At 49.1% G+C, this 24,114-nt stretch overlaps 1 protein-coding gene across 3 annotated transcripts in view; it reads left to right on the forward strand.

The window, feature by feature from the left end:
* TBC1D22A (TBC1 domain family member 22A) overlaps positions 1-24,114 on the forward strand; it is a 106,843-nt gene that overhangs the window by 63,018 nt on the left and 19,711 nt on the right. For all 3 annotated transcript variants that reach the window (XM_069099303.1, XM_069099304.1, XM_069099305.1), the window contains exon 6: positions 11,862-11,990. In XM_069099303.1, the coding sequence (XP_068955404.1) occupies positions 11,862-11,990 (129 nt within the window). The remainder of the gene's footprint in view (positions 1-11,861; positions 11,991-24,114) is intronic.

Raw genomic sequence — 24,114 nt, forward strand, 5'->3', positions numbered from 1 at the left:
GGGTGCAAGTGTGAGTGCGTGAGTGTGCATGTGTGCAACTGTATGTATGTGTGTGAGTGAGTGTGCAAGTGTGTGCTCCTACACACACGAATGTGAGATCTACTTCTAAAGTTGGGAAAATGTTCATCTTTTTTGTTGCTCCGTGATTCTTCCTTAACCTGTTGCTTTGTTTGGTTTTGTTGTATCAAGACCCAAGTGACAATTTAGAAGTAGACCCTTTATTGGCCCCACTCGGGGCCAGACCCCAAATCAAACAGCCCCCAATAAGGGCAGTGCATCTGTATATAAAGGCAAGCCACGCGCCTAAGGGCCAGGGATTGTGGAAGCAGGACCTTATGGAAGCTAAGATCAGCCATTGGTCAGTACGTGTTTTGATTTTCGAAGCCCCCGAGTTTCCCTAGGTGTGGCTAACCTGCCGTTTGCTTAGTTCTGTGAAGGAGAGAACAGATGCTAGTTAGGGGAGGGGGAAGGGAACAGGGGGGCCAGAATGAGGCCACGCACAACATCCCCACTTCTTATGTGGGTGTGTTGAACCCTTGACCCAGTTGGGGCCGCATCATACAGGTCAGCCAGTTCTGTTCCCAAGGGCCGGTAGTGGGGATCCCTAACAATGAGGAATTTAACAGAGTTAATAGGGACTTAACAAATTGTAGAAAATGATTCATGAGGCAGGGTTGTAGTTAGGAGGAGGAGGGGGCCAAATACAACATTTTCCCATCGGCCATCTGATTGAATTTCTCCAGGAAAGAAGCTGTCCCAGTAAAGGCCAGGTCTGGACTCTTGGGAAAGCTGTTTGCATCTGATGTCATCTTTTTCAGATCCCTTGGCTTAGAGCGGGGCAATCTTTAGATTACTAGAGTCCATAGGTATAATACGTACAAGCTGCCAGACCTGACAAGAGGTCTTAGAAACATATGATTTGACACCAAGGGTTCATACAAAGGTCCCGTTTCCCAGCCATGCAAGACTAGGTCCGAACAGTATAAACAAATAGTTCAGTTTCCTTAGCCACACAGGGATAGGCTCAAGCAATACGATAATGTTTTCTCATAATTTTACAAAATTACACGATTACATTAAGTCGGGTTTCTCAGATGATTCACAATATACTAGCTTTCAGAAAGGTGATTACACGTCACCAAGATAACCTAGAAAACTTACACACCATACAAATTAACAGAATCATTATTACCGAAGTCGATTAACATCCAGTTCCCCGTATCCTGGTGACTTATTTCATTTAAACAACACTTTTGAATCCCGGATACCTCATGTAGTTACACAGTTTAAAAGGGAGTTCTGCTTTTCCAGTTCAGATCTAGGTAGGGGTGACCAGATAATTCTGACTTAGTATAGATTAGTACAGCCACTTAAGATTAGTTCCACATTTTGAAACTTCAGAGAATTTTCAGTTTATTTATTCTTTATTTCCACCTTTCCCAAATCCTGAACCGGGCATAGGAATCTTTTAAAATACAAAAATCTTTTTAAAAACGATTTCATCTGTACTTCGTGAAATTATCAGCCTTACCACTATTTTATACAGTCCTTGTGCTAAAATCCAAACCTTTGATCCTATTCCCAAACACGCTCAAAGTTTAAATTTGCATAAAAGACAATTTTATACATCTGTGTTTAGTTCTAGAGGAATCATCTAAGTCTGATCTGTTGCTCTCCTCAAACTTCACTATCCTGGTCAATTAGGCATCTATTTCATTACATTTTGCCTTCCTTCTTTGAAGGATGTTATCTCTATATTTATTTGGCCCTGAATATTACTTCTCAATGAATTTGCTATAAAAGAAAAAGAGGGACAATGTCATAAACCTTGCCAGAAGGACAACTTTCCTAGCCCTGTTTGATTCCTGGCGTGAGTCATCTCTGGTAGTCATTCAGATAGCCTCCAGGTACTGAAAGCAGGGCTTAGGCATGAATAGTTGAGGGGGGTTCCTTTTCAGAAAGAAAACGCACAATTGGGAATTAAAGTCAGAGGGCATGTCCAAGGTTGTCTCCAGACTTTCACAGGCACAGACATCCACCTGGAGGAGTTTTTAGCCTGCAGCCCCTCCTATCCCATTATTATCATTAGCTTTTATGACAATGATTCCTGTAATCAAGGCTTAGAATAAGAGTAAAATTTACAGTCCCCCAAATTATTAAAAGCAAATAAATATGGACTAGTGTCCTTCAGATAGGGCCATCTGAAATTTGATTTAGTTCCTAATTATAAAATCAATCTACAAATAATTCTGCCTTTCATATTTCTAATCAAACTTTTATTAACTTTCCAAATTTCTCAAACCCACTATCCAGATTATTCAGCTTTCCTGTACAGCTTAACCATAAAGCAAGATGTCTCATAAGTCATGTATGATTCTTTTCACTAACATAGATATTCTGCCCTGGAATCCCAGTTTCCTTGCAAGTTGTTTATTCTTACCTAATTATCCTCGGTCTGGAAGAGTGAGATACTTCAGGAATCTAAAATTTTCACTTTTATGTTCAAATACCAATGTTAACTTTTGCTTAGGCCATGCAATAACCACAAATTCGGATTAAAACAGCAAGATCTCTTCTGCTTTACAACTTATTGCATTAATTTGAATTTATCCTGATGTTAAAAGAAGAATAATCACTAAAGCTTTATGAAAGAAAAATCAATTGGAAAGTTTTAAATGATATTACAGATTAAAGTCCTAGATACTTGCAGAGTTCCTGGACATCACTAAATTTAACCTTAAGCTAAGTTTGCAGAACTTTCTGCCCATATTCTGATTTTTAGATGAAAAATATTCGATTTTCCAGTAAGTGAACACAAAGCAGCTCATGCTTTTACTGACGAATCGCTCTGATTACAGAAATTTGCAATAGAAAGCCTAACCTTAAATCAGCTGGATATGTTTTTTCAAATTGTTATACACAGACTAAAACTTGCTTTGGTGCCACACAGCCAATTAACTTATCACCAGAAACCATTTACATTCTGGAAACCTTCAGATTAACACCACTACTTCCTTATATATATTTTTTCAATTGCTCAATAAGAGTTCTACAAGACACATTTCCAATTCACCTCGCCCAGAGAATCATTCATCTCTATTAATAAGATGGAAATATAACTTTAAATCACTATATGTTTCCATAATGGCCAAAATTTTAAATGAACAATTAGCTGCCATAGTAAATATCAGCAGTATTATTATTACTACCTGTTTGTAGCCCAAATGTAACAGCTTTAAATGATCAGATTTTATAGCATAAAAATCCAATTCACTTGCAACACAATCCAGATTAAAAATTGCTGTAACCTTCTCTGTAATTACAGGTAAAGGTGTAAATACCCGGTTTTCTAAATAGCAGAGATACACATTATAAGAAAGGGTTAGCAGAATCGATAAAGTAACAGCTGGTTTTGCACAATTTTTCTCCGTCTTTTAGTTTCAACAAAATTCAGATTAAAAATTGCTTTATCTAACACCATTTCTGGCTTACAATGGTCACCCAAGTTTTACAGTGTAAGAGAACCTTACAATTTAGAGATACCATAATAACACAATCATCTTATACAAAGATTATTGATGAAGCTTGGGCTCACCAGGTGCAGAGGCTTTTCTCCTCTCCCCACAGTTGCAGAGCCTGTTTGTGGACCCAGGAGTTTGAAAGGAGAGAGGGCCACCTGCGTGCCTAGGTGGGCTGCAGGGTGCCCAGGCGCCCAGGGCTGTTTCCAGTGGGGCTCTCAATATAGCTGTTATGCCCCCCCCTTTTTTTTTCAAGTTGGGGGAGGGTAACTCAAATTCCCTACTATTCTTCTAACTTTTCACTGCGGCCTTAGCTTGGTCAGAGCCGGGACAACGGGGTGAAGGGTCTTCTCACCGTATCCTCGGCTCAGTCAGAGCCACGATGATGGGGGTGGGCACGGTAGGCCTCGCTGGGAGGAACTGGGACCACTGGGGACTCTTGGGGGCTGTAACGTCACTGTGGCCCCGGTGCGGTCAGAGCTGATCACGGTGAGAAGGCACTGCAGGCCTGGCCTTGTCAGAGGCAGGAGCACAGGGGGGAGAATCTTAGTGGATTTGTTTGACCCTTTTGCTCAAGTAAACTTTACTTAGGTGTTGTTCACTCCTGAGAAACTCCTCTGGAAGTGAGAGCTTTGAATCTGCCAGTCTCAAAGCTGGGTCTCTGAGGCGGCTCTTTTACAGATCTAGGTATTCTCCCAATTTGCCTTACTGCCAAACAGCCCTTGTCTCAAGCATCGAATTAAGAGTTCTGTGGCCTTTGAGCTGCATCCCAGTACACAAACCTCTCTCTTAGGTGAGGCAGGAAATGGTTAAACGCTAGTCTGCCTGCCTCTTGGATCGGAGGGGAGAGATGTTTGTTTGTAATACTTTAATGTCTCAGGCCCAGCAATCTTAGCACTTTAAAAGAAAAGATTAGGAAATGCATGTATTTTAAGTTAAAAACACAGGGTGCTGAGGCCTGGAGACCAGGGTGCAGGGATTCCCAAAGAAGACCAGGTGCAGGGGCCCCCCTCCCCACCTGCCCCAGTGTCCACAGTGGAGGAGAGGGAACAGCACAGGGTAGAAAGCTCTCTCTGCCTTTTCTTAAGTTTTGGGGACCAAATTTCTTACTAAGCTTGTTTTATTTAGAAATCCCCATCACAGATCACTTTACACAGGAAATAAATTATAACTCATAAGGCACTGTATATATTTTCATGAACATTTCCAGGCCAGTTTCCCCGGCCCTTGTAGAAGACATGGCTGTGTCCCTGGCTCTGCCTTCTTTCAGGGAAGGCCCCTGGCCTATCCCCATTCTTCTGCCTGGAGAGAGGGAAGGAAGGCATGGGGTGCTCCGTCTCACTTAATGAGATGAGCTAAAGGGCTTGCCTGCCTCCTTTTCCTTTCCTGAAACAGCTGGCATACCCAAAGGACTGACTCCTCTCTCACTCTCTCTCTCCCAGTCTTCTGGAAGAGAGCTCCTCCCCTCCAGCTCTGCCCTCTTCTCCCCTCCGCCCCACAACCAGCGGCAGTGGGCTTGGGTCAGGGGCTTGCACCTTCTCCTGCCGGGGCCAGTGCAGGCGTGCACCGGCCCCGGCCCGACACCAGAGCTAGACTGACCATCCACTCACTGGCCCCAGCCACAGCAATGCAGAAGGGGTGCCAGGAGGTCTTTGCCCTGCCCTTGCGACTCCCCCCTCCACCCCTGCCACGGCCTTGGGCCTCCTCCTCACCCCTCTTTTCTTATCTCTCTCTTCAGAGGGGAGACACAGAGAAAGCTGCCTTCCAAGAACGTTCAGCAGTTGCCCTGGCCGTCCGTTACACACAGAAACACACAGAAAGACACACACATACGTAAGACTCACAGATACTAACAAACACTCACGGTCGCACCAGATGGCAGGCCAGGGTCTCTGGTACAACTGCTCTCCCCAGAAGGTCCACCTGACATCCCCTGTGTCTAGCTGCCCCATCTTCCATTAGGATGAGTACTCCCAGAGACAGGAACCAGACAGAAAGTCACCTCTGGAGGCTGCCGAGGGCCAGGTCCACAGAGCCGAAATGAGATCTGATTGGCATCGGGGGATAGTCTGGGCTTTGCCAGCCTTGAGTCCTGGGGTCCTGGAACATCCCAAGGGCCGGCTCCCCTAGAAAGTCAGAGCCGAGGCCGAGGACCTCCCTGGTTGGATCTTGGGCAGTGCCACAGAACACCACCAATCTCGCTGGGGCCTCCAAATGTTGTCCCATAAAGGAGTAAGACCCAAGTGACAGTTTAGAAGTGGACCTTTTATTGGCGTCACAGTCCAGACCCCAAATCAAACAGCCCTGAGCTGGGGCAAAGCATCTGTATATAAAGGCCAGCCACGTGCGGAAGGACCAGGGACTGTGTAAGCAGGGGCTTATGGAAGCTAAACTCAGCCATTGGTCAGTACGTGTTTTCGGGCCTGCGGGCTTCCCTGGGCAGGGCTGAGCCTGGCTGTTTGCTTACTTCCGTGAAGGAGAGAAAGGATGCTGGTTAGGGGAAGGGGAAGGGAACAGGGGAGCCAGAATGAGGCCACACAGCAGTCTGTAGGGCCTGTATTTAACTGATGAGTAAGAGATGTTACTTCAAAAGAGATGAGGGATGGAGTCATTTTCCCACTTAGCTCAGCCTCGCCTCCTGACCATGGCGGGGGCTGTTGATGTTCTCAGCCTATCGAGATTTCTTACAGATGGCCCTTGGCCTTTTATCTAAATGAACATGGTCTTCTTTTTTGGTTTGGGAAGTATTGCAGCGGCATCCAGTAATCCCTCATTCATGTTTACTCTTTGTGCCAGGGAGCTGGGGGGTGCTGAGGCCGATGCCTCCTTGGCCTTGGGGGCCAGGGAGCTGGGGGGTGCTGAGGCCGATGCCTCCTTGGCTTGGGGGCCAGGGGGCTCCCAGGGGAGGAGGAAACTCCTCTAGGCTTCTCTCCCACAAGGAAAATTTGGGTCTAAGCATATGCTGGCTTTGTTTTACATTTATGATTAGTGTTTTTATAGCATGCTAATACAGCAATTAAGTTTTCTGTAGTTCTGTCATTTAAAATTCATTGCATACTTGAATCTATTCATTTGCATAATTCTCAGTCTTGCTTAATTATCTGAAGGCCCTAACTTGCATGTATGTTTTCTTTCAGAAACCGGGGTGTCAGGAGTGAGGGAAGTGGGTGTGTTTGTCAGGACCGCTGCGGTTTTTTGGACCCTGGCACATTTGCCTGTGGACTTCCTTTTTGAGGTGTGAGAGGCCCTGTTTCAGTAGTCCTGGCCCGGATTCCCACGTGAGGCATTGCCCTGGCTCAGTGGAATGGTGCCGAGCTGGGGGTCAGCACCTTGGTTCTAATTGGGACTGGGTTGTGCCCCTTAGAGGGGGTGTGAGGAGGACAAGGCCCTGAATGCTGCCAACTCTTCTCCAGGGCTGCCCTGAGACTGTTGGGGTTTGGAGGAATGTTCCCTTTCAGGCAGGGGTGTGGCCTAGATGACCAGTGGTGCAGGTGCTGCCATGTAGGGTCTGTGCTCTGAGATCCCCAGAGGCCCAGCCCCAGCTGCTCCTCTCGGTAGTGACCACGTGTCCCTTTCCCTGTCCATGTCATAGCTATCTGGAAATCTCCAGAGAGGTTCCTCGCTCTCCATGGGTGGATTGGGGACCGGCAGACATGGGAAGAGAGGGACTCTGTTTCACTTGTGCCTCAGGGCGTTTGGGAAGAACACTGGGGAGTGGGCAGGTGGGGTGGCCCTCTGGATGTAGAGCCAGGCTTAGCGGGAGAGAGGAGCTGGTTTCACGGCTCGGCTCTGCTCTTGGCTGCCTCTCTGTGCCTCAGTTTCCTTGCCTGTAAGTTGAGGGTTAATGCACCCCTCAGCCCATGGTCCTGGGGTAGTCCCAGTTAGTTACTCTTCTGAATTCCGGGCGGTTTTAGGTGGGTTTTCCCAGTAATTCACCCTCACTCACAGCAGCTGAAGAAGGTGATCCCCAGGTGCTCTGGGTGGTGGAACACCTGCCCCCACCCTAACCCAAAATGCACAGGCCGCAGGCCCATCTTAACCTGAGACAATTTGTGTTGTCCTGTGAAGGCATTTAACAATCCCTGGCAAGAAGAAAGACAATCCCTCCCCAAGACCACACCTAAAAGGGGGGGTGAAAATGGTGGAAGGAGGTCCTGCTGCGGAGGCAGGGACTGGGCAGTATACAAACCCTGTGCAAGGGGAGCTCTGTACACAGGAGCTTCTGAAGAGGGGGCAGGCCCTGGGAGCAATAATCTGGCCTGCAGGAGGTGAGATTTTAGTAGGGACTTAAAGGAAGCCAGTGAGGCCAGTGATGGGAGGAGAGGAGCAAGCAGTCCAGGCGTGGGGGATGGAAGGCCAGGGAGACGCTCTGTCTGGTAGTAGAGGGGCTTGTTCCTCAAACAGCCAGGAGGCCTGGGCCACTGTATAGGGAGCTAGGTGTGAGAAGACTGGAAAGGCTTCGAAGACTGCACAGGGCATTTTGTGGGGAGGCAGAGGGAGCCCCAGGGGTTTATTGAGTGAGGGGGTGAAGTGGGCAGCGGGCTTTATTTAGTGAGTAGAGTGCCTATGGTATGCCTAGCACTGTGCTAAGCTCTGGGGATGCAAAGAAAGGACAAAGACCGGGGCCCTGGAGGAGCCCAGCCTGTTGGGGGAGACCCCACATCCTAAGAAGCTGGATGGGTAGAGGGTGCGGCAGCCAGGCAGAAAATCAGAGGAGGGGAAGGTCTGAGCTGATTCACCTGGCCCCTAGGAAGTTTATGGAGCCCAGGAGCCTGGGGACAGAGAAGGGAGGACTCAAAGCTGTTTGCCCTTTGGGGTAGGTTAAGCATTGCCACTGCCATCTTTCTTTTCTGTTATCAATCCGTATTATCCTGTCGAAGGCCTTTAACAAGCGCAGGCAGGCCCAGGACTTTGGAGGAAGGCCAGATGAAGAATGTGGGCTGGGGTTTGAAGGGCTATTAGTTTCTCATAAAAATCAGGCACAGAATTAATTCTGTGTCCCTGGTGCCAGTGGGAGTATGTTTCTTCATTTTGTATGACATGAGATACTTGAAATCAACAGGGAGTTTTTCCTGGAGCCTCTTGAAGTCCTTTGTTTTAGCCCCTTTGATCACTTGTGGTTCTGATATATGGCTGGCCCCGACTGGCATTGCAAGAAGCAGAGGGCATTCCTGGCATCGGGACCAGCCCATACAAAGGCCTGGAGGCGGGAGATGGAGGTTTTCCATGAGGAGGGGCAAAAGGAAAGGCCAGCACAACTGGAATGTGTCAGTGTGTCCTGAGGTTGGCCGGCAAGCCGGAACCAGATTGTGGAGGATGGCGGGTGTCAGAGAGAGGAGTGTGGCAGGATCCTAGAAGGAGGGGGCGCCCTGGGATTGCTTTATCTGGCCCCGGGCTCAGGGAGAGCTGGGCTGGGAATACTGACCTCTGGTTTGCTCCCGTCTACACCATCCAGTAGGTTTTCTCCATGTATCTTTCTCTCTGAAGTGACGGGGATTTTTTAGATCTGGGTGCCTGGATTTGAGCGCAGTGTGCCTGGCCGTGTAGTAGGTGCTTCAGAAATGCTTTCCACTGACTCCCCGAAGTGTTACTGTCCTCACCTTACGGGTGAGGACGTTGGGGGATCAAGGCAAAAGTCACTTGCCCGGGTCGTGCAGCTGTGGATGTGGAAGCAGAGGCCAGCCTTGTCTCTTGGTCCTAAGCTCGAGCTCCTTCCGCTGGGCCCTCCCTCATCCGTCTTCTGCCCCTGAGGACTGGCGCTCCCCAAGCCGTGTCCTGAGCCTTCTTCTCCCAGCATTGGAGACCCCAGACTAGTCTCTCCCCAAGTGAACCAGCACTGTGTCTCCTGGGCTCGGTGGCTGTCACTGGTCCATCTAGTCCAAGGTTCTCCCTTGAATTCCCTTCCCCTGTCATCCACGGCCTGATGGTCCCGGCAGAGCCTCTGGGTCAGCGTGGTCTTCCTTGTAGACTGTGCTGGAGCCCTGTGCTCTGGGTCCTTGGGTCCTGCTGGATTCTCACCTCCCTGGGCCTGTGCTGATAGATTCCCTGCTCGCCTCCTTGCCTCCAGTGGCTTCTTTCCATCTACCCAGGGGGTCTTCCTCACACATCTTCATCAACTCCTTACCCGGTCTCCAGCATCTTCTTCCGATCTCATTTCATCATGATGTCCTTGATTTGGCCAGATGTCCTTGCAGTGGCCTTTCTTGCCTTCTGCCTCAGTGCCCTGACCCCAGCCTCCTGGCTGTTCCTTGAGCCAGACAAGGCATTTCCCACGCCTGGAGTGCTGTCCCTTCTCTGCTCCAGCCACTGACCTCTCTGGCTCCCTCCTCATTCTAGGGACTTTCCTCCTCCCATGACTGCTTTTTATCCTGAGCGCAGCTTCTTTGATTATGTGCTTCTCCAGAGCAGGGACTTGCTTTTGTCCTTTGATGCGTCCCCAGCGCTGAGTACCGTGCCTGCGTATACTTAATTGATGCTTATTACTTGACTGAACTGAACTGAAGTTGCTGTGGTTTTTTAGAAGGTAGGCAGAGGTCTCGTTTTGTTGGTCACACGCTTTCTTTATGTAATATTTTACCCCGCTACCCCTTATATGTAAAATCTATTTTTTAACATCTTTTTTTTTTGAAACTCTGAGTTCTAAACTCTCTCCCTTCCTCCCTCTGCACCCTCCTCATTGAGAAGGCAAGCAGTTTGGTAGTGGTTATACGTGTGTAGTCATGTAGAAGCCTTCCATAATAGTCATGTTGTGAAAGAAAACACAGATAAGGAAAGAAAGCAAAATCAGTCCCTGCTTCAGTCTGTGTGAGTCCTACGTCCTTCCCAGCTGTCTTGGCTGGTCCTTTGTACGCAGCTGCTTGGGCTTCATGGCTCTGGAACGCAGTCTTGTCTGCAGAGGAGCCAGCAGCAGCTCTGGGCTTTGGGGACAGAGAAGCGCGTTCCCTTAGATTGCTGTAAAGTCCAAAGAAAAGTCTCTCGCTCTCTGCTTCTGGAAGGATTTTCATTTCCCTCTCAAATACCAGTTTACAAGCAGTTGGAGGGGAGGCGTTGTCCGTGCTGCCCCCCATTACATCCTCACCCCAGTGTGTCTTCCCTAAGCAGAGACTTGTGCCCTGGGAAGTCCTTGCATTATCCAGTGTTTGTATTGGCAGAAATGTCAGAAGATGAGTGCGCTTAGCTGCTGGAGGGACTGGGGGAAGGCAGGCCCCTCATGCCCCACTGGGCTCTGAGCCACCAGCCTAGCAGTCCTGGAGAGGAACATGTGATTACACTGAAAACCACTCACTCGGGTGTAGCATTCGACGGATAGCGCTGGTTGGACCAAGGAAGGCTGTGTACACACAGTGGTTTTGGAAATAGTAATAACTGGAAAGAAAATGGGTGTCCACAGCATGCCAGACGGTTCAGTCACTTGTGCTGTGTGGCTGTGAAGGGCAAATACTTAGGAAGCACCTGCTGTATGCCCAGCACTGTGGCTGCCCGTGCCAGAGTGGTGAGATCCTGGCCCTTGGGGAGCTTCCATGCTGCTAAGAAGAGACCATCCACTGGGGGAGGAAGTGGGGTAAGGTGGCCCAGGGGGCAGGGATGGCTTGGTTTGGGCAGCCAGAGTGAGTGGAGCCAGTCAGACGTCTCTGGACATGCCCCTTCCAGACCCCGTGGTCGTGCTGATGTGGTTATGATTCCTAGAGCAGCAGTGGGAATTGAGAGCCGTCAGTGAGGTCTCCATGAGCAAAGCAGTCCTTCCTTCATTCATTTAGCAGTTAGGACCCACAGAAGCTGAGTGGATTAAGTCTTCTAGGGTTTGGGGCGCAGCTGGTACCCTAGTGGGTGCCTGGCATGAAGCATGGTAGGAAGACAGCCCTGCTGAGACCCTAGATGGGATGTAATGGAATGCAAAGGTTCTCTAGTATGTGACAAAGATGAGGGAATTAGAGGAAGGGAGACTGATCTGGAAGGGGCTGGGGCCTAGAAGAGTGTCTATAGTGATCTCTGGGAAGGGCTCAGCCCCAGATCTGTGGCCACTGCCAGACTGGACTTGGGAGCATAGACAGGGAATGTGCCTCCTGCTTGTGGGCAGCACATTGGTAAGAAGGAGGCTGCCTTTGTGATCCTCAGCAAGGCGACACGTCCTCGGCTTGGCTGAGGCTGCCAGGGCCTCCAGTGGGGCTCGCCAGACTCGGCCCATGGGCTTCTCCTGTCCCATTTCTTTTTCCAAGCCCCGCCTTGCTGTCCTCTGTGTCCAGCTTCATAAAGTGTGCCCCTTCTGTGTGCCTGGGGGCTTGTGCTTTTAAAATGTGAGCTTATAAACAGCCTGGTGACTGACCCCTTTTCTTCTCTCATAAGGGTTACCTCCCTGCGAATGTGGATCGGAGAGAAGGCACCCTGCGGAGAAAGCAAAAAGAGTATTTTGCTTTTATTGACCAATATTATGATTCTCGGAATGATGAAGCTCACCAGGACACCTACAGACAGGTGAGAGCCTTTTGGAGCTGCCTCTTCTCTGTGGCCTGGGTCCTTTTTCAGCTTGTGGCTGACGGTCACACATCTCTGTATCCCACCTTACAGTTTAAATGGTAACCGAGTTTGCCGTCACCTCAGTGAGCATTTTCTCCATTTGCATTTCTGCCTTGGTTTGCTCTACCCTTGGTGCTTCCTCGTGAAACAGTTCCCTCCTAATCAGGTAATGGTTTCCCCTGAAGAACCAGACCACCTTCTATTCCCCAAACATACCTTTCATCTTCCCTCTTTGTCCCTTTGCCCCTTCTGGTTTTCATTCCTGACAAGTCTTTCTTCCCCGTCTTGGCCGGGTGAATTTCTTCCTGTGCTTTAAAATCTAGTTCAGATGCCGCCCACTACCCCATATGTGTGGGGCCTTCCCTCTTGCCCCCCTCACCGCAGATTTTGTCTGTAGAGGGTGTTGGGAAGATTGTTTTTCAGGGTCCCTTCTTCAGGAACAGACAGCCTGAAAGTTGGCTCCATGTCCATTTTTCTCCCTTGAGGCTGCTTTGCTCAGGAAGGGGCTCCTCTCCCTGCCTGGGCCTCAGGCCCTGGTCAGCGTGTCTTCCTATTCTTTCTTGATGGCCTCTCTTATGGCTTTGCCCACCCAAGGCATGGAAGGCCCTTTTTGTCTCTGTCCTCTCTGCCGCGAGCTCTGCTTTGCCTGTAGTATGTCCTCAAAAGCTCTTGGTTTGAATCCAGTAGTGTTTTCTCTCTAGTGGATTAGGCCCCTGATGCTCTGCTGAGGCCCAGGACTGTGCCCACTGCTTGGTGTTAGAAACATGAGCAAGTTGACCTCTTTAAAAAAAAATAAGGTGGTGGTGGTGTTCTTACATCATGATAGTGTCTCCTTCCCAGAAAGGGGGGTGTGAGGGGCCGCCTCTGGCTTCCCTTCATTCCTGCCATCTGCTGCCTTCTTTGATGTGTTTATGGACACTTTGTAATTCTTTGGGGAACTGTGTGTAACCTTTTACCATTTATTCATTGGGGAATGGCTCTTAGTCTTATATATATTTATTGGTTATCTTGGATACCAAACCCTTATCAGAGAGGTTTGATAGAAAGGTTTTTTTCTCATTTGACCACTTCCCTTCTTATCCAGGTGCATTAATTTTGTCTGCATGGAAGATTTTCAGTTTCATACTGAGGACACAATATTATGTTACTTAAGTTCCTTTAATCTTTTTTTCCTAAGATGACCTTGTTCTCACTGGTTCTCTTCCCCTCATTCCTGATCCCCATTTCTTGTTCAGTGTTCCCCCTTACTTTCCTCTCCTTTAGCTAGTCCTGTTCCTTAGTTTATTTTTGTGCCCCTTTACAAAAAGAATTTCCATCACTCTCATCATTTTCTTTCTGTTTACTTTAGACCATCACTCTCTGATTCATAACCCCTATAATTATCTGTATCTATAATTATGTTTTCTTTATATTCTTAATGCTATTCAAGGTATCCGCTCTAGGGTCTACCTTCTAGGTGTGGAGTTTAAAAAGTTTTGAGAGATGTAATTTCTGGGTAATTTAATTATTTTATTAATGAGGCCAGCATGTTTATTAATAAAAGGATGGTCATTTGGCCATCTCTCTCTTAGTCTAAAGACCATCGTGGCCACAGGCTTATATGGTCTTTGGACCATATGGCAGCTTATATGGTCGTTGGAAGAGGGTTATTTCCAAGAGTGGCAATCAGCTCTGACAGGTTAACAGTTAATGAGAAAATGAATATTACAATGAGGGGCTGGACCTGAACTTTGATTATGTCTTCTACCTCCAAGTTACCCCCAGCCTTGGGCAAAATCTATTCAAAGAATTTATTCCTACACAGAACACAATGCTGGCTCTTCTCGGGGGTAGGGGGGGGGTTTGAACAAGAAGTTAGTCCGAACTCATTATCAGTAATGTTTCTAGAGACGAAACTTTTAAAATCAGGACTTTAGAAAAGGGAGCGTCTCCCCAAATCAGTGATTATTAATGATCATTTCCCTCAAAGGTGCTTTCTGCCGCTGCCTTGTGGGGCTTGCCCCAGGTTCCCCTTTCCCAGAACAATGCCAAGTTTTTATTGTTGGTAATATTAGCTAGCATTTATGTAGCCCCTGCTATGTGCCTGGCACTGTGCTTTATGGACATGATCTCATTTCATCCTCATGACAGCTCTGGGAGGGAGGTGCTGTTACCATCCCCAGTTTGCGGATGCGGGTCACATAGCTAGGCATTGTCTGAGGCCAGATTTGAGCTCAGATCTTCCTGATTCCAGGCCCGGTGCTCTATCCAGTGTGCTGCCTGACACTCTCCCCCACCTCTGTTTATATCCTCATTTGGTAACCTGTTTTTTTCTCCTACATTAGCCTGGAAATCTCCCTCTGTCCATATTCTCCCATTCCCGTGGTCCATCTGATCCCTCTTTTTTCCCTCCCCCATACACACAGAGAGAAGTATTTAGCTGGTCTCTCTGTTGTCTCTCCTTACATTTCTGTGGTTTGGGGTGTTTGAGCAGCATTATCCAGTGTCAGTCTTTTGTCCTGTGTGGTTAAGCTCAGATTGGGAGGAGAGGTGTCCCTCGGCTTCCATTCTCTCCTCTTTTTCGGGTGGAGTGGAGTAGGCTTGTGTTATTCAGGTGTCCTTTCCTTACCTTTCTCCTGAGGGCTCGAAGAGCTTGTTTCTAAATTGAACTATGTACCATGTGTCTTGGAGTTGGTAGCTTTGGGTGTTTCTCTGGAGGTGATCTGTCAGTTCCTTCCGTCAGAATCTCACACTCTACGTTCTCGAGTTCTGGGCAGTTGTCCTTTATCTCCCTCACAGTGTTGTTGATCTCGCCACGTTCTTCTGGGAGATCTCAGATGCTTAGGGTGTCTCTGCATTCCGTCTCTGAGATCTGTGTGTTTTACTTGCATCGTGACTGCATTTTCTTTAATGTTATTGCTTCTTACCTCCTCTTCTAGTTTTTCCTCTTCTCTGTGTTTTCATTCCCCGTCTGTTCTCTTTCGTTTCTTTGGTGAAGGTTCCAGTTTTTCTGTCGCATTCATTAGTTTTGCTGACCAAGCCATAAATTCTGCTCTCATCATTCTTATTTCTCTTTTAAATCACTCAGGAACAGCATATTGTGGTTTCATGCTTTCCTCATATTTCACAGGCTCTTCTGTCTGGCCAAATGTTGACTCGTTTTCCTTTGTTTTATGGGATTCATAGATGCCCGAACGTGTTTCTTGGTTTGGAAACCACATTTCCTTCTGTGGTTCTGATTTTCCTACTGATTTATCTGTTTGTGTTCAAGGGACATAAAGAAGGGTCCCCTGGGCTGTGATAGATCTGAGAGGTCCCCCTCTTCCTACAGGAGTTCTATGTGGAGCCAATCAGGGATCGTCCCAAGCCTTGAAGCGCCTCTGAACTGGGGCATTCTGAGATGATGAGGCCCTTTCTCCTGTCTTGAACTTGACTTTGGGCCCTTGGCTCTGTGGTGGGCTGGGCTGTGGGAGTGACCTCAGGGTCAAAGGCGCATTCAGGAGGGCACATGAACTCTTCCTGGTTCCCAGGCCTGGACCTGGGGAAAGGAGTTTGCCACTTGCTGGGTATAGATGAGCACTTTGTGTTTCTACCCTACCAGGGACTTGGGGGGGAATGTAGGCTCCATATGATTTCCTTACTTTGTTTACTATAAAATGGGTTCAGTTATGGTTTCTTGAGTAGTCATTTGACAGACGGTGTGCATAATGAGAAGAATATTTAAATTTGATTTACACTTCTCAGCTCGCTCTGCATTGGCGTTAGACTAGCTTTTCATGGACTCGCTGTGATTGTCATTCACCGTCTACTTTGCAGAAATGAAAAATTGGTAATGCTCCTGTTAAACAAGAAGTCATGTTTTCAGTTGGCGTGCTTCATACCTCCCTTGTGTTTCAAGGGTAAACTTCTTCTTCTGCTGGGCTGGTGAATTGTTGCCAACAAACCTGCTTTAGAGATCATGGCCAGACTTCTTCAGTACAGCTAAGACGCTTAATAAATGCTGATTGAGTGATTAAATCTCTTCCTGTTACTCGGTTACTTTGGTCCTGTTTGCATCTAGATCCAAGGACTGAAGGCACAGCTGGGGACCCATGGCCGATCTCACCTGGGCTGCCAAGCCAGTGTGCCCTTTGTGGTTCTTTAATAGCTTAGAGAAAAACCCAAAGTCCGCTTGCTTTAGAGGCTGAGAGACTCCCCCAGAAACAACCACCCAGGTTGTGTGGGAAGAAGTGTTAACCACTTGTCCTTGTATTAGCAGTTTGGGCCAGTTTTCAACCGTTTCCTCAGGTGGCTTTTATTTATGTAAGGATCTGCGGCCAGTCAGCGATATCTCTCTGAAAAATGTAACAATCTTAATATTCTGATGGGTCTTGTACAGGAAAATTAAGTGCATGAAACATGAAACTTTATTCAGTTGCTATAGTAGGTGACAAAGGGTATTTCAGTTCCATATTATGAATAATCAGTGAACGTATTTCCAGATTGTTCATTTACTTTGTGCTTTTAGAATAAAAGGTGTCCTTTCTCCCGGTCTGGCCTCTGTTGGCTGGTTTGGCTGCTGGGAGAGCATGGAGGCTGAGCACAGCCTCCTTCCTTTTCCTGGCCTGGGAGCTGTGTGGCCCCTTCGTTTTTCTCCTTTGTCTCCAGTGTGTTTTATAGCTGTCCCCTCCTCCCTATCCTCGAGGCCCAGTCATACCAGATAAAGTTCTTATGGCCTTGTGCCTTCTTGCGACCACTCTTTTCCTCCTCTAATCTCTCTTCCAAGATGCCCAGGCTTTCTTTCTTTTTTTTTTTTTAATGGTTCCAGAGCCTTGATTTTAGCAATGCATGGGATTTCTAGTATGAAACTCCTTCCATTGATGCTTGCCAGCTGCTTCTCTGGCACTCATAGTGCTAAGAGTTGGGGACACAGAAAGGTGAAGGGACTTCCTCATGGTGACAGAGGAGGCATGTTTCAGAAGCAGCTTTCGCACCCAGGCCTTCCTAAGTCCAAGGCTGAGCGAACCTGCTTTCATGGCTACCTTTTCTCATGCTCCTTCTCTCCACATTAGTTCTTACTGCCATTTTGATCCTTTATCCCTTTAACGCCACATCTTACACCTGTCCGATACAGTCCAGGTTGCTTCCTGAGAGGTCTCAGGTCCTGTCTAGTCTGGACCCAGCTTCTCTTTTATAGGATTATAGAGCATAGATCTGGAGAAGAGACCTGGAAGACCGCCTTGCTAAGCCAGGGGGGATGCCTGCTTTCTAACGGCATTGGGGTGGGTTGGTCGCAGTCTCTTCTTCTGCCTCCTACCGAACTGCTGTTGAGAACAGTTGGGCCGTTTTGTGTCTGTCCTCTCCTTACGGATCCGGCAGCGCTCGGCTCTTCCTTACCTTCGGCCATCGCCTGGTGTGACATAAAACCTTAGGGTTGTTTTAATAGTCGTTTCTCTTGTTGGCAATTTGGCACGTATTTCCATGTGATCGTTTGTAGTTTATTTGCATTTCTTCTTTGGGAAGCTCTTTGATGGCATTCTTTGACCTGTTGGCAAATGCCTCCCAGTGTTTTGTGTTTGTATTTGCAAATATTTTTTCCTGCTTTATGATTTCTTTCCTAATTATGCCTTCACTAGTCATTAAAAGCTTTTTAATGTACTACAGTAAAAATTGTCTGTTTTTTCATTTGTGATCTTTTTTGTTCTCCATGAAAGATGCCTGCTCTTCACCCTCTGTTAATTTCTTTTAAGTGGAACCTTTTGTGATTTGGTTGTATACCCATTTTGGGTTTTTTGTGACGTGTGATGTGAGCTGTTGGTCGAATCCTAATTTTTGCCCTGAAGGTTTCCCATTCGCCACCAGTTATCGTCCAAAAGGGAACGTGGTCCAGCGTCGTAAGTGACACATCTGGCCAGGGGTCAGGGCCTCTTTACTAACAGCCGGCTTGTGCCGGAGATCAGATGGATTTGAGATGGTCGATGTGGAAACACTGAAACGCACATGATGTTTTTTACTGCTCTGAGCTAAGCTGTTCTTCTGGAGAGAGACTAGAACTGGGACTCCTCACAAAGAAGAAAATAAAGCAGGTGAAGGCTCACCTGAAGGATGAGGGAGTGGAAAAGCCTTTGTGAGCCCCTGTTGTTTTGTGCTGTGGCTGTGGGACCCTGACATCAGGGAGGTGATGCCGTGATGTGCAGGTGAATTGGATTTAACTGAGGCAGGGCTGTGCAAGGTCACCAGCCTCACTTTCTCCTCCAGAGCCAGCTGGGTCCAGTGGCCAGGCATGAATCAGGATGACTGAAGACCTGGGCCTTTTCAAGCTGAGGTCTTTAACAGGTCTCAGTTTGAGGCAGCGCCCATTCAGTGATGAAGGCTTAAGAAAAATGAGGCCAAGAATGGCCTCTTAAAAAAAAAAATGGATCTAGGAGGGGAAGACCCTTAGGGTTTCTGGCCTAAGCCAAGAGAATTGTTACTTCCCCTCACTCTGAGCCAATCAGGGCCCAAACAGTGACCACACAGGGCTTGGTCTGGGGCCAGAGTGATTTGGGATTAAGGCTGGTCTTTAAGACAAAACAAAGTAAAATTTCAGAGATTCAGATTTCTATTCTCTTTGGGCAGAACACGAGGAGGTAAGGGCCAAAGAGCTGCTGAAGACCTTAACTTGGAAAGGCCAGGGTCCCCCACTGCAACCAGGACCATCTCCAGCCATCTTGGTGTGTACCTGGCCACTGGGCCCAGATGGCTCCGCAGGTGAAAGTGAGGCTGGCGACTTTGCCCAACCCTGCCTGCGTGTCACAGTCTCCTACCTCCATGATGTCATGGTCCTCTTCTAGAATGAAGGACAGACAGTGGCCTCTGTGAGTAGAGAAGGAGCTGCCCAGTAAGGACCAGGCTCCCAGGTGGGCAGCACGGCTTCCTTCCTCTCCCTCTTCTTCTCCTTTTCTTTCTTCTTTCTCCACTTAGAATGTTTTTTTTTTTAAACTGCAAAGTGCTGAGGGTGCAGACAGAAAAAGCTGGACAGTCAGAGTCTCATGGAGCTCACTCTCTGCTTGGGGGAGACAGCACATACAAGAGAATTTGGTGATTGAGAGCAGAAGCCCTTCCAAAACATGCAGCACGAGTGTGATTGTCTGAGAGAGGGGCCCCAGCCCCAGGGAACACTAGTACTGCTTGCTTCCCCCAAGGCAGAGCCCCTTGGACCCTCTTCTTTGGGAAGGAGGGTGACCTGGCCAACTGCATTTGGCAAGGACGGGTCGATGCTTGCTTTCCGTCTCCTCACCTCTGTGTGTTTTGACTCTCTTCTTTGACCATGATCATTGTATCCTTTCCTGGTCCAAATAGAAATCTCCTTGACACAGAAGAGAAAGAATTCTTCTCCTAGTGGCTTGGCACTGCCCCCTCCCCCATCTCCCTCTTCCTCCAGCCTAATGAAAATTCATCTCCTTCTTCGTCCCCAGCAGTCCTCACCTTGCAGGCTGGGCTCTGAAATGTTCTCCCCACGTGTGGAGTGCATGTTAGAGCAGGCCTGGGCCTGTCCCGAGAGCTAAGCTGGGTGGTGACTCACCCTCAGAGTGCCCAGAATTGTTGTTTGTTTCTCTGTACCTTGGAAAAGGAAGTTGGGGCTCTGTGCTCCCCTGCTTTTGGGCGGGCTGAGCTCCAGCAACTGTCCAGAGGCCTGAGGCCCCCTCTGCCCGCACTCTGCGATCCCCAGGGGATCATCAGTCTTGTTACATCTTGTCTGTCCTGGTGGTCTGTAGTTTATGGCAGAATCACTCCTGTTTTCCCCTCTGTTCTGCGGCATCCAGCACAGCCTCTCTGCCAGTCTTTCCTCGTCTGGACCCTCGGTTCCTCGCCCGAGCGAGCCTTGTGGGGGTCTGTCTCCCTAATGTGAAGCGCTGCTCTGCCCTTTGGTCACTTCTGTTCTTTTGTCCAGTGGCATCCTCCAAGCAGGGCTCTATCACCCCACGTCCCAGTCTCATCTGCGTGGTCTGCCTTGCCAATTCCTGCTCTCGGGTCACCATTTTTGGTGCATTTTTCTGTGGCGTGGTAGACCTCGTGTCTTCTCTTTAGATGTGAGTTTCTGCTTGTGGTGGAGTAGCAAAGCCCCATGATTTGTATTTATCACTTTTCCCCTGAGCTGGCCTGATGAGGCAGTAAGAGTCTGGTTATCAGCTGCCATCAGTTTACCCAACCTGTGGGCCGGATCTCTGATCAGTTAATCAGTGGACCGATTGATAAGCATTTATGGGGTGGGTGGCAGGCCCTGTGCTGGGCATGGGCGGACAGAGAGAAAAGCCAAGCTCTGCCTTTAAGTATCTTACCATTTCTCTGGAGAAACAAGAGGAAGGGTTTGTGGAGGGCCTCACGGCAGAGGCCGGGGCGCGTGTCATGCCTTGGGCTCAGCTTGGCTGAAGCCAGTCCCCACGCCCCTGACCAAAGCCATCCCACCTTGCAGCCTGGCTGGTGTCTGGCTTGACCTTTCAGGGTTGGAGTGCCCACCCAGAGGCAGGAGGGCCAGCCAAGAGCCTGCCAGGGCCGTGGCCGAGGCATCAGAGCCTGAGACGCGGCGAGGCCCTGCCACGTCATTTTTCTTCTTAATGTGCTGCACGGCAAATTAAACTGCTAGCTTCCAGGACCGAGCGGAGTGATGAGCAGTCAGTTCTCTGCTGTGTTTTAGTGCCCGGGGGGATTTTATTATTATCTTTTCAGAGGCACTTGTGGAAATTTCCAATCACCCCGAAGAGTTCAGCAGCCTCATAAAACCTCCTCGGCACTCTCTCTGTTAAACAGTTGGTCAGAAATAGGAGACTTTTCTTGAGTAGATTTCTGTGACACACATAGCTTGTTCATCTTCCTAAAAGTTGAGAGTAAAAACAAGTTCTCAGATTAAAAGTGCAGGAGGGCATTTGGGGGCAGGCAGCATGTAATGAATCCTGTTATTTGGACATGCTTAATTGGGTGTTAACTGTGGGGATGGCAGTGGGCTGTGTTTTAAGGCCTTTTAAGTCAGTTATCTTTCCCTTGTAATGACAGCCCTGCGTGGTTAACTGCCAGAGAATGGGCTGCCTGGGTGTGGGTGCTGGCACGGTGGGCCTGTGCGGTGGGACCCGTCTGGCCTCGGCACACGTGGTTCCGAGCCCACGCTGCCGCCTGGTGCTTGTTTTCATTGGTGTGAGTCAGACTCTGAGAAGAAGGGCCCTCCAGCCTCCGTGGTTGCACCTTGCCTCTCGCCTCTTTCCGTGTTCTCTGGTTTGGGCCTGAGCGGCACCGAGATGGTCCAAGAAAGAAGCAGGCTCCTTGGGAGCAGGGTTCAGTGACTGTGCCGCTCCTCTGTTCTTGCCCTCCCTGAGGCGCCCATCTTTGGCCCTCTCCAGTCTGGCCTCTGGCGACACCCCAGTGGCTTCTGGGTGCCCGTTCCACCATTTTGTTAAGTTCTGTTGTCTGAGACAGTGATTTCACATAATCAGTGGATCAGAAAATGATTGGGCGCTTCTGGTGTCCTGGGTCCTGGTGTCTGCCTACTGTGTGCAAGCCTGCGTTTGCAGTAGGAGGGAGTCAGTGCAGGCCATGCCGCAGCCCCTGCCAGGGAACCGTCCGAGGGGCCGTCATTCCCGGCTTTGCAGGCGTGGCCTTCATTCACTTCAGTTGTGGGACTAAGCTGTGGCCCTTCCTTCCCCCTGGGCCGTGGGCTGCCCGGCGGCCTCACTGACCGTCATTCCCTGTCCTGGCCTCTGATGTCTGGCCAGACTGGCCTTCCCTGCTCCTCAGACATGCTTTTGCCCCCCTCCAGAGGAATCTCAGGCTCCCCTGTCTGGCCCCTCACAGACAGTGGTGTCTTCCCTTGGTACTTACAGATGTGGTTAAAATGTAAGCTCTTTGGAAGCTGGGATGATTTCATTCTTAGTTTTAGCATCCTGAGTGCCTAGGGCAGTGCCTGGTGCTTACCGAATGCTTTTTGATTGGTGGGCGGTTGATTCTGCTGCTGCACCATCGGCTCTTTGGAACCCCTCCAGTCTGCCTCCCGCCCCTGTGGTTCAATGCAGTGGAGGTCACCAGCCTTTTTCCTCCTGGTGAGGTGGGGGAGCCGGCCTTCCCTCCTCCCTGGTGCCGCCTTCTCAGGCCTCTGAGCCTCCCCATCTCCCATGCCATACATCCCCCTACTCTTGCCTCCTCTCCTCTCCTCCTTGACTACCTTCTGCAGGCCTTTATACCCCCAAAGACCCAGGGACCTTCCATCCGTTCTGCTGCTGGGCCTTTCCATTGGTATTGTAGCTGAAATTTCTAAAAGGTTGTCTCCTCCAGTCAGAGCCTGGACTCCTTGGAGACAGGCAGGCCTAGCTCACTTTTGCACTTCCCATCTCTGGCATTTAGCACTGGGCTGGCACATGGGGAGCATTGGAGAATGTTTTCACTCATTCATTCACCAAGCTGAACCTCGTTTGATCCTTATTAACTAGCTTGTGAAGTGGGTAGGTGTTGTCCTCACAGTTTTATGGATGAAGAAAGGGAGACCCAGAGAGATTCGGTGACGTCAGAGGGCCAGTGGGTGGTCGAGGCAGACCTTGGCTTCAGCACAGACCAGGCCTGAGTTTCTCAGTCTCTGCTTTGTGTTGTGGGATGAGCCGTGACATCAGAGTCCTAGAAGATTTGAGTTCAGGTGTGTGCTTCGGCCTTTCCCAGAGGTCTGACTCCCTCTCCTCTCTCTGGGTCTTTGGGAAGATAAAGAACATGTGTGTGCTTTCTCTCTGCACTGTGAGAATCTCCCTGCCATCCTCAGCCTGCTGCTTCTGCCCCACCCTCCCTTCTCATCTTCTGAGTCAGCGTTCTGCTGGGTGTTCACACACGTTCTTTTTGGGGAATTTAGTGGAGTTTGTTAAGGATGTTGGAAAGGGGAGAAAAATGCTTCCTCCCATGGCATGAAAAGCTGTCACCACAAAAAACTTGTACGCAGTTATTGCACAAGAATTACTGCAGCTTATGTTGGAGGCTGGAAATCAATGCTTACTAATTGCTATGGATTCTGTTACTAAAAGGCCCGAGGCCTGCTCTCCTAATTGGGAAACAATCTTGTTTTTCTCTGTGTCATTTGGAGAACAGTGTCTGAAGGTTGCCCAGACAGGCAGACGCCTTGACAGTGACCCATCCTTACAGTGCCTGCCAGGCCTAGGTAGGCCATTTTAGGGGCTGTGCCAGTGTGGAGGTGGGAAAGACGTGGCCCTGGCCTTCTGGGAATGTGTCCTCTGGTTGAGTCAGCACTGATAAAGGCCTACTGTGTGTCACACTGCGCTCGTAAGTCTTAGTATGTGCTGCTCAGAAGAGTGGGCTTTCCTGCTTTCGGGTGTGTGACCCTGGGGTCTCTAAGATGAGTGGGCTGGACGTTAGGTCTCCTTGCCACAGCGTGTCCTAGCAGCTGGCTGAGGTACGGAGTGCAGAGAGAGCGCTGCCCGTGCCCTTAGCATTCTGGACATTTCGCTGGACCCTGTGTGTGATGCTGATAGAGCAGGGGCTTCTTGTTCCCTTGTGTCTGACTCTACATGACCTGTTTGGGGCTTTCCTTTTCCTTCTCCAGCTCATTTTACATGAGGGAGCTGAGGCACACGGGGTCAGGTGACTTGCTTGGGGTCCCACGGCTAGTAAGTGACTGAGGCTGGGTTCGAATCAGGAAAGATGCGCCTTCCTGTCCCCCACCCAGGCACTCCCTTCACTGTGTGTGCTGTGCTGTCTGGCTGCCCTGAAGAGAAAAGCACATGGCCTGAATGCCAAGGCTTGGCCTCCTGTGGTGCTCTGGGTTCATGAAGCACGTGCCTGGTACAGCCTCCACAAGCCAGCTGTCTGTAATGCTAGCCCCAGTTTACAGAGGAGGGGGATAAGGATCACAGCTTGTTAGGGTGAGAATCAGGTCCTTCCCCCATGTCCAAGTACAGTAGAGGCCATACAGCAGTGTGATGAGGAAGGTATGAAGGACATGAATCCTACGATTGTCCTTGTGGGCCCTAGACTCAGTGCCCCCAGAAATCACATAGTGGAGAAAGGCTGTGTGGCCCTGGCACTCCCTCAGCCTCTCTGTTGTCTAGGAGCTGTAGAACAAGGGCTGATCTGTGTGGATGCAGCCGGAGCTTAGGAG

The sequence above is a fragment of the Petaurus breviceps genome, unplaced genomic scaffold (assembly GCF_028583685.1).
Source record: "Petaurus breviceps papuanus isolate PSGF00001 unplaced genomic scaffold, PetGlider_PUasm1.0 370, whole genome shotgun sequence".
In the NCBI taxonomy this organism is placed as follows: domain Eukaryota; kingdom Metazoa; phylum Chordata; class Mammalia; order Diprotodontia; family Petauridae; genus Petaurus; species Petaurus breviceps.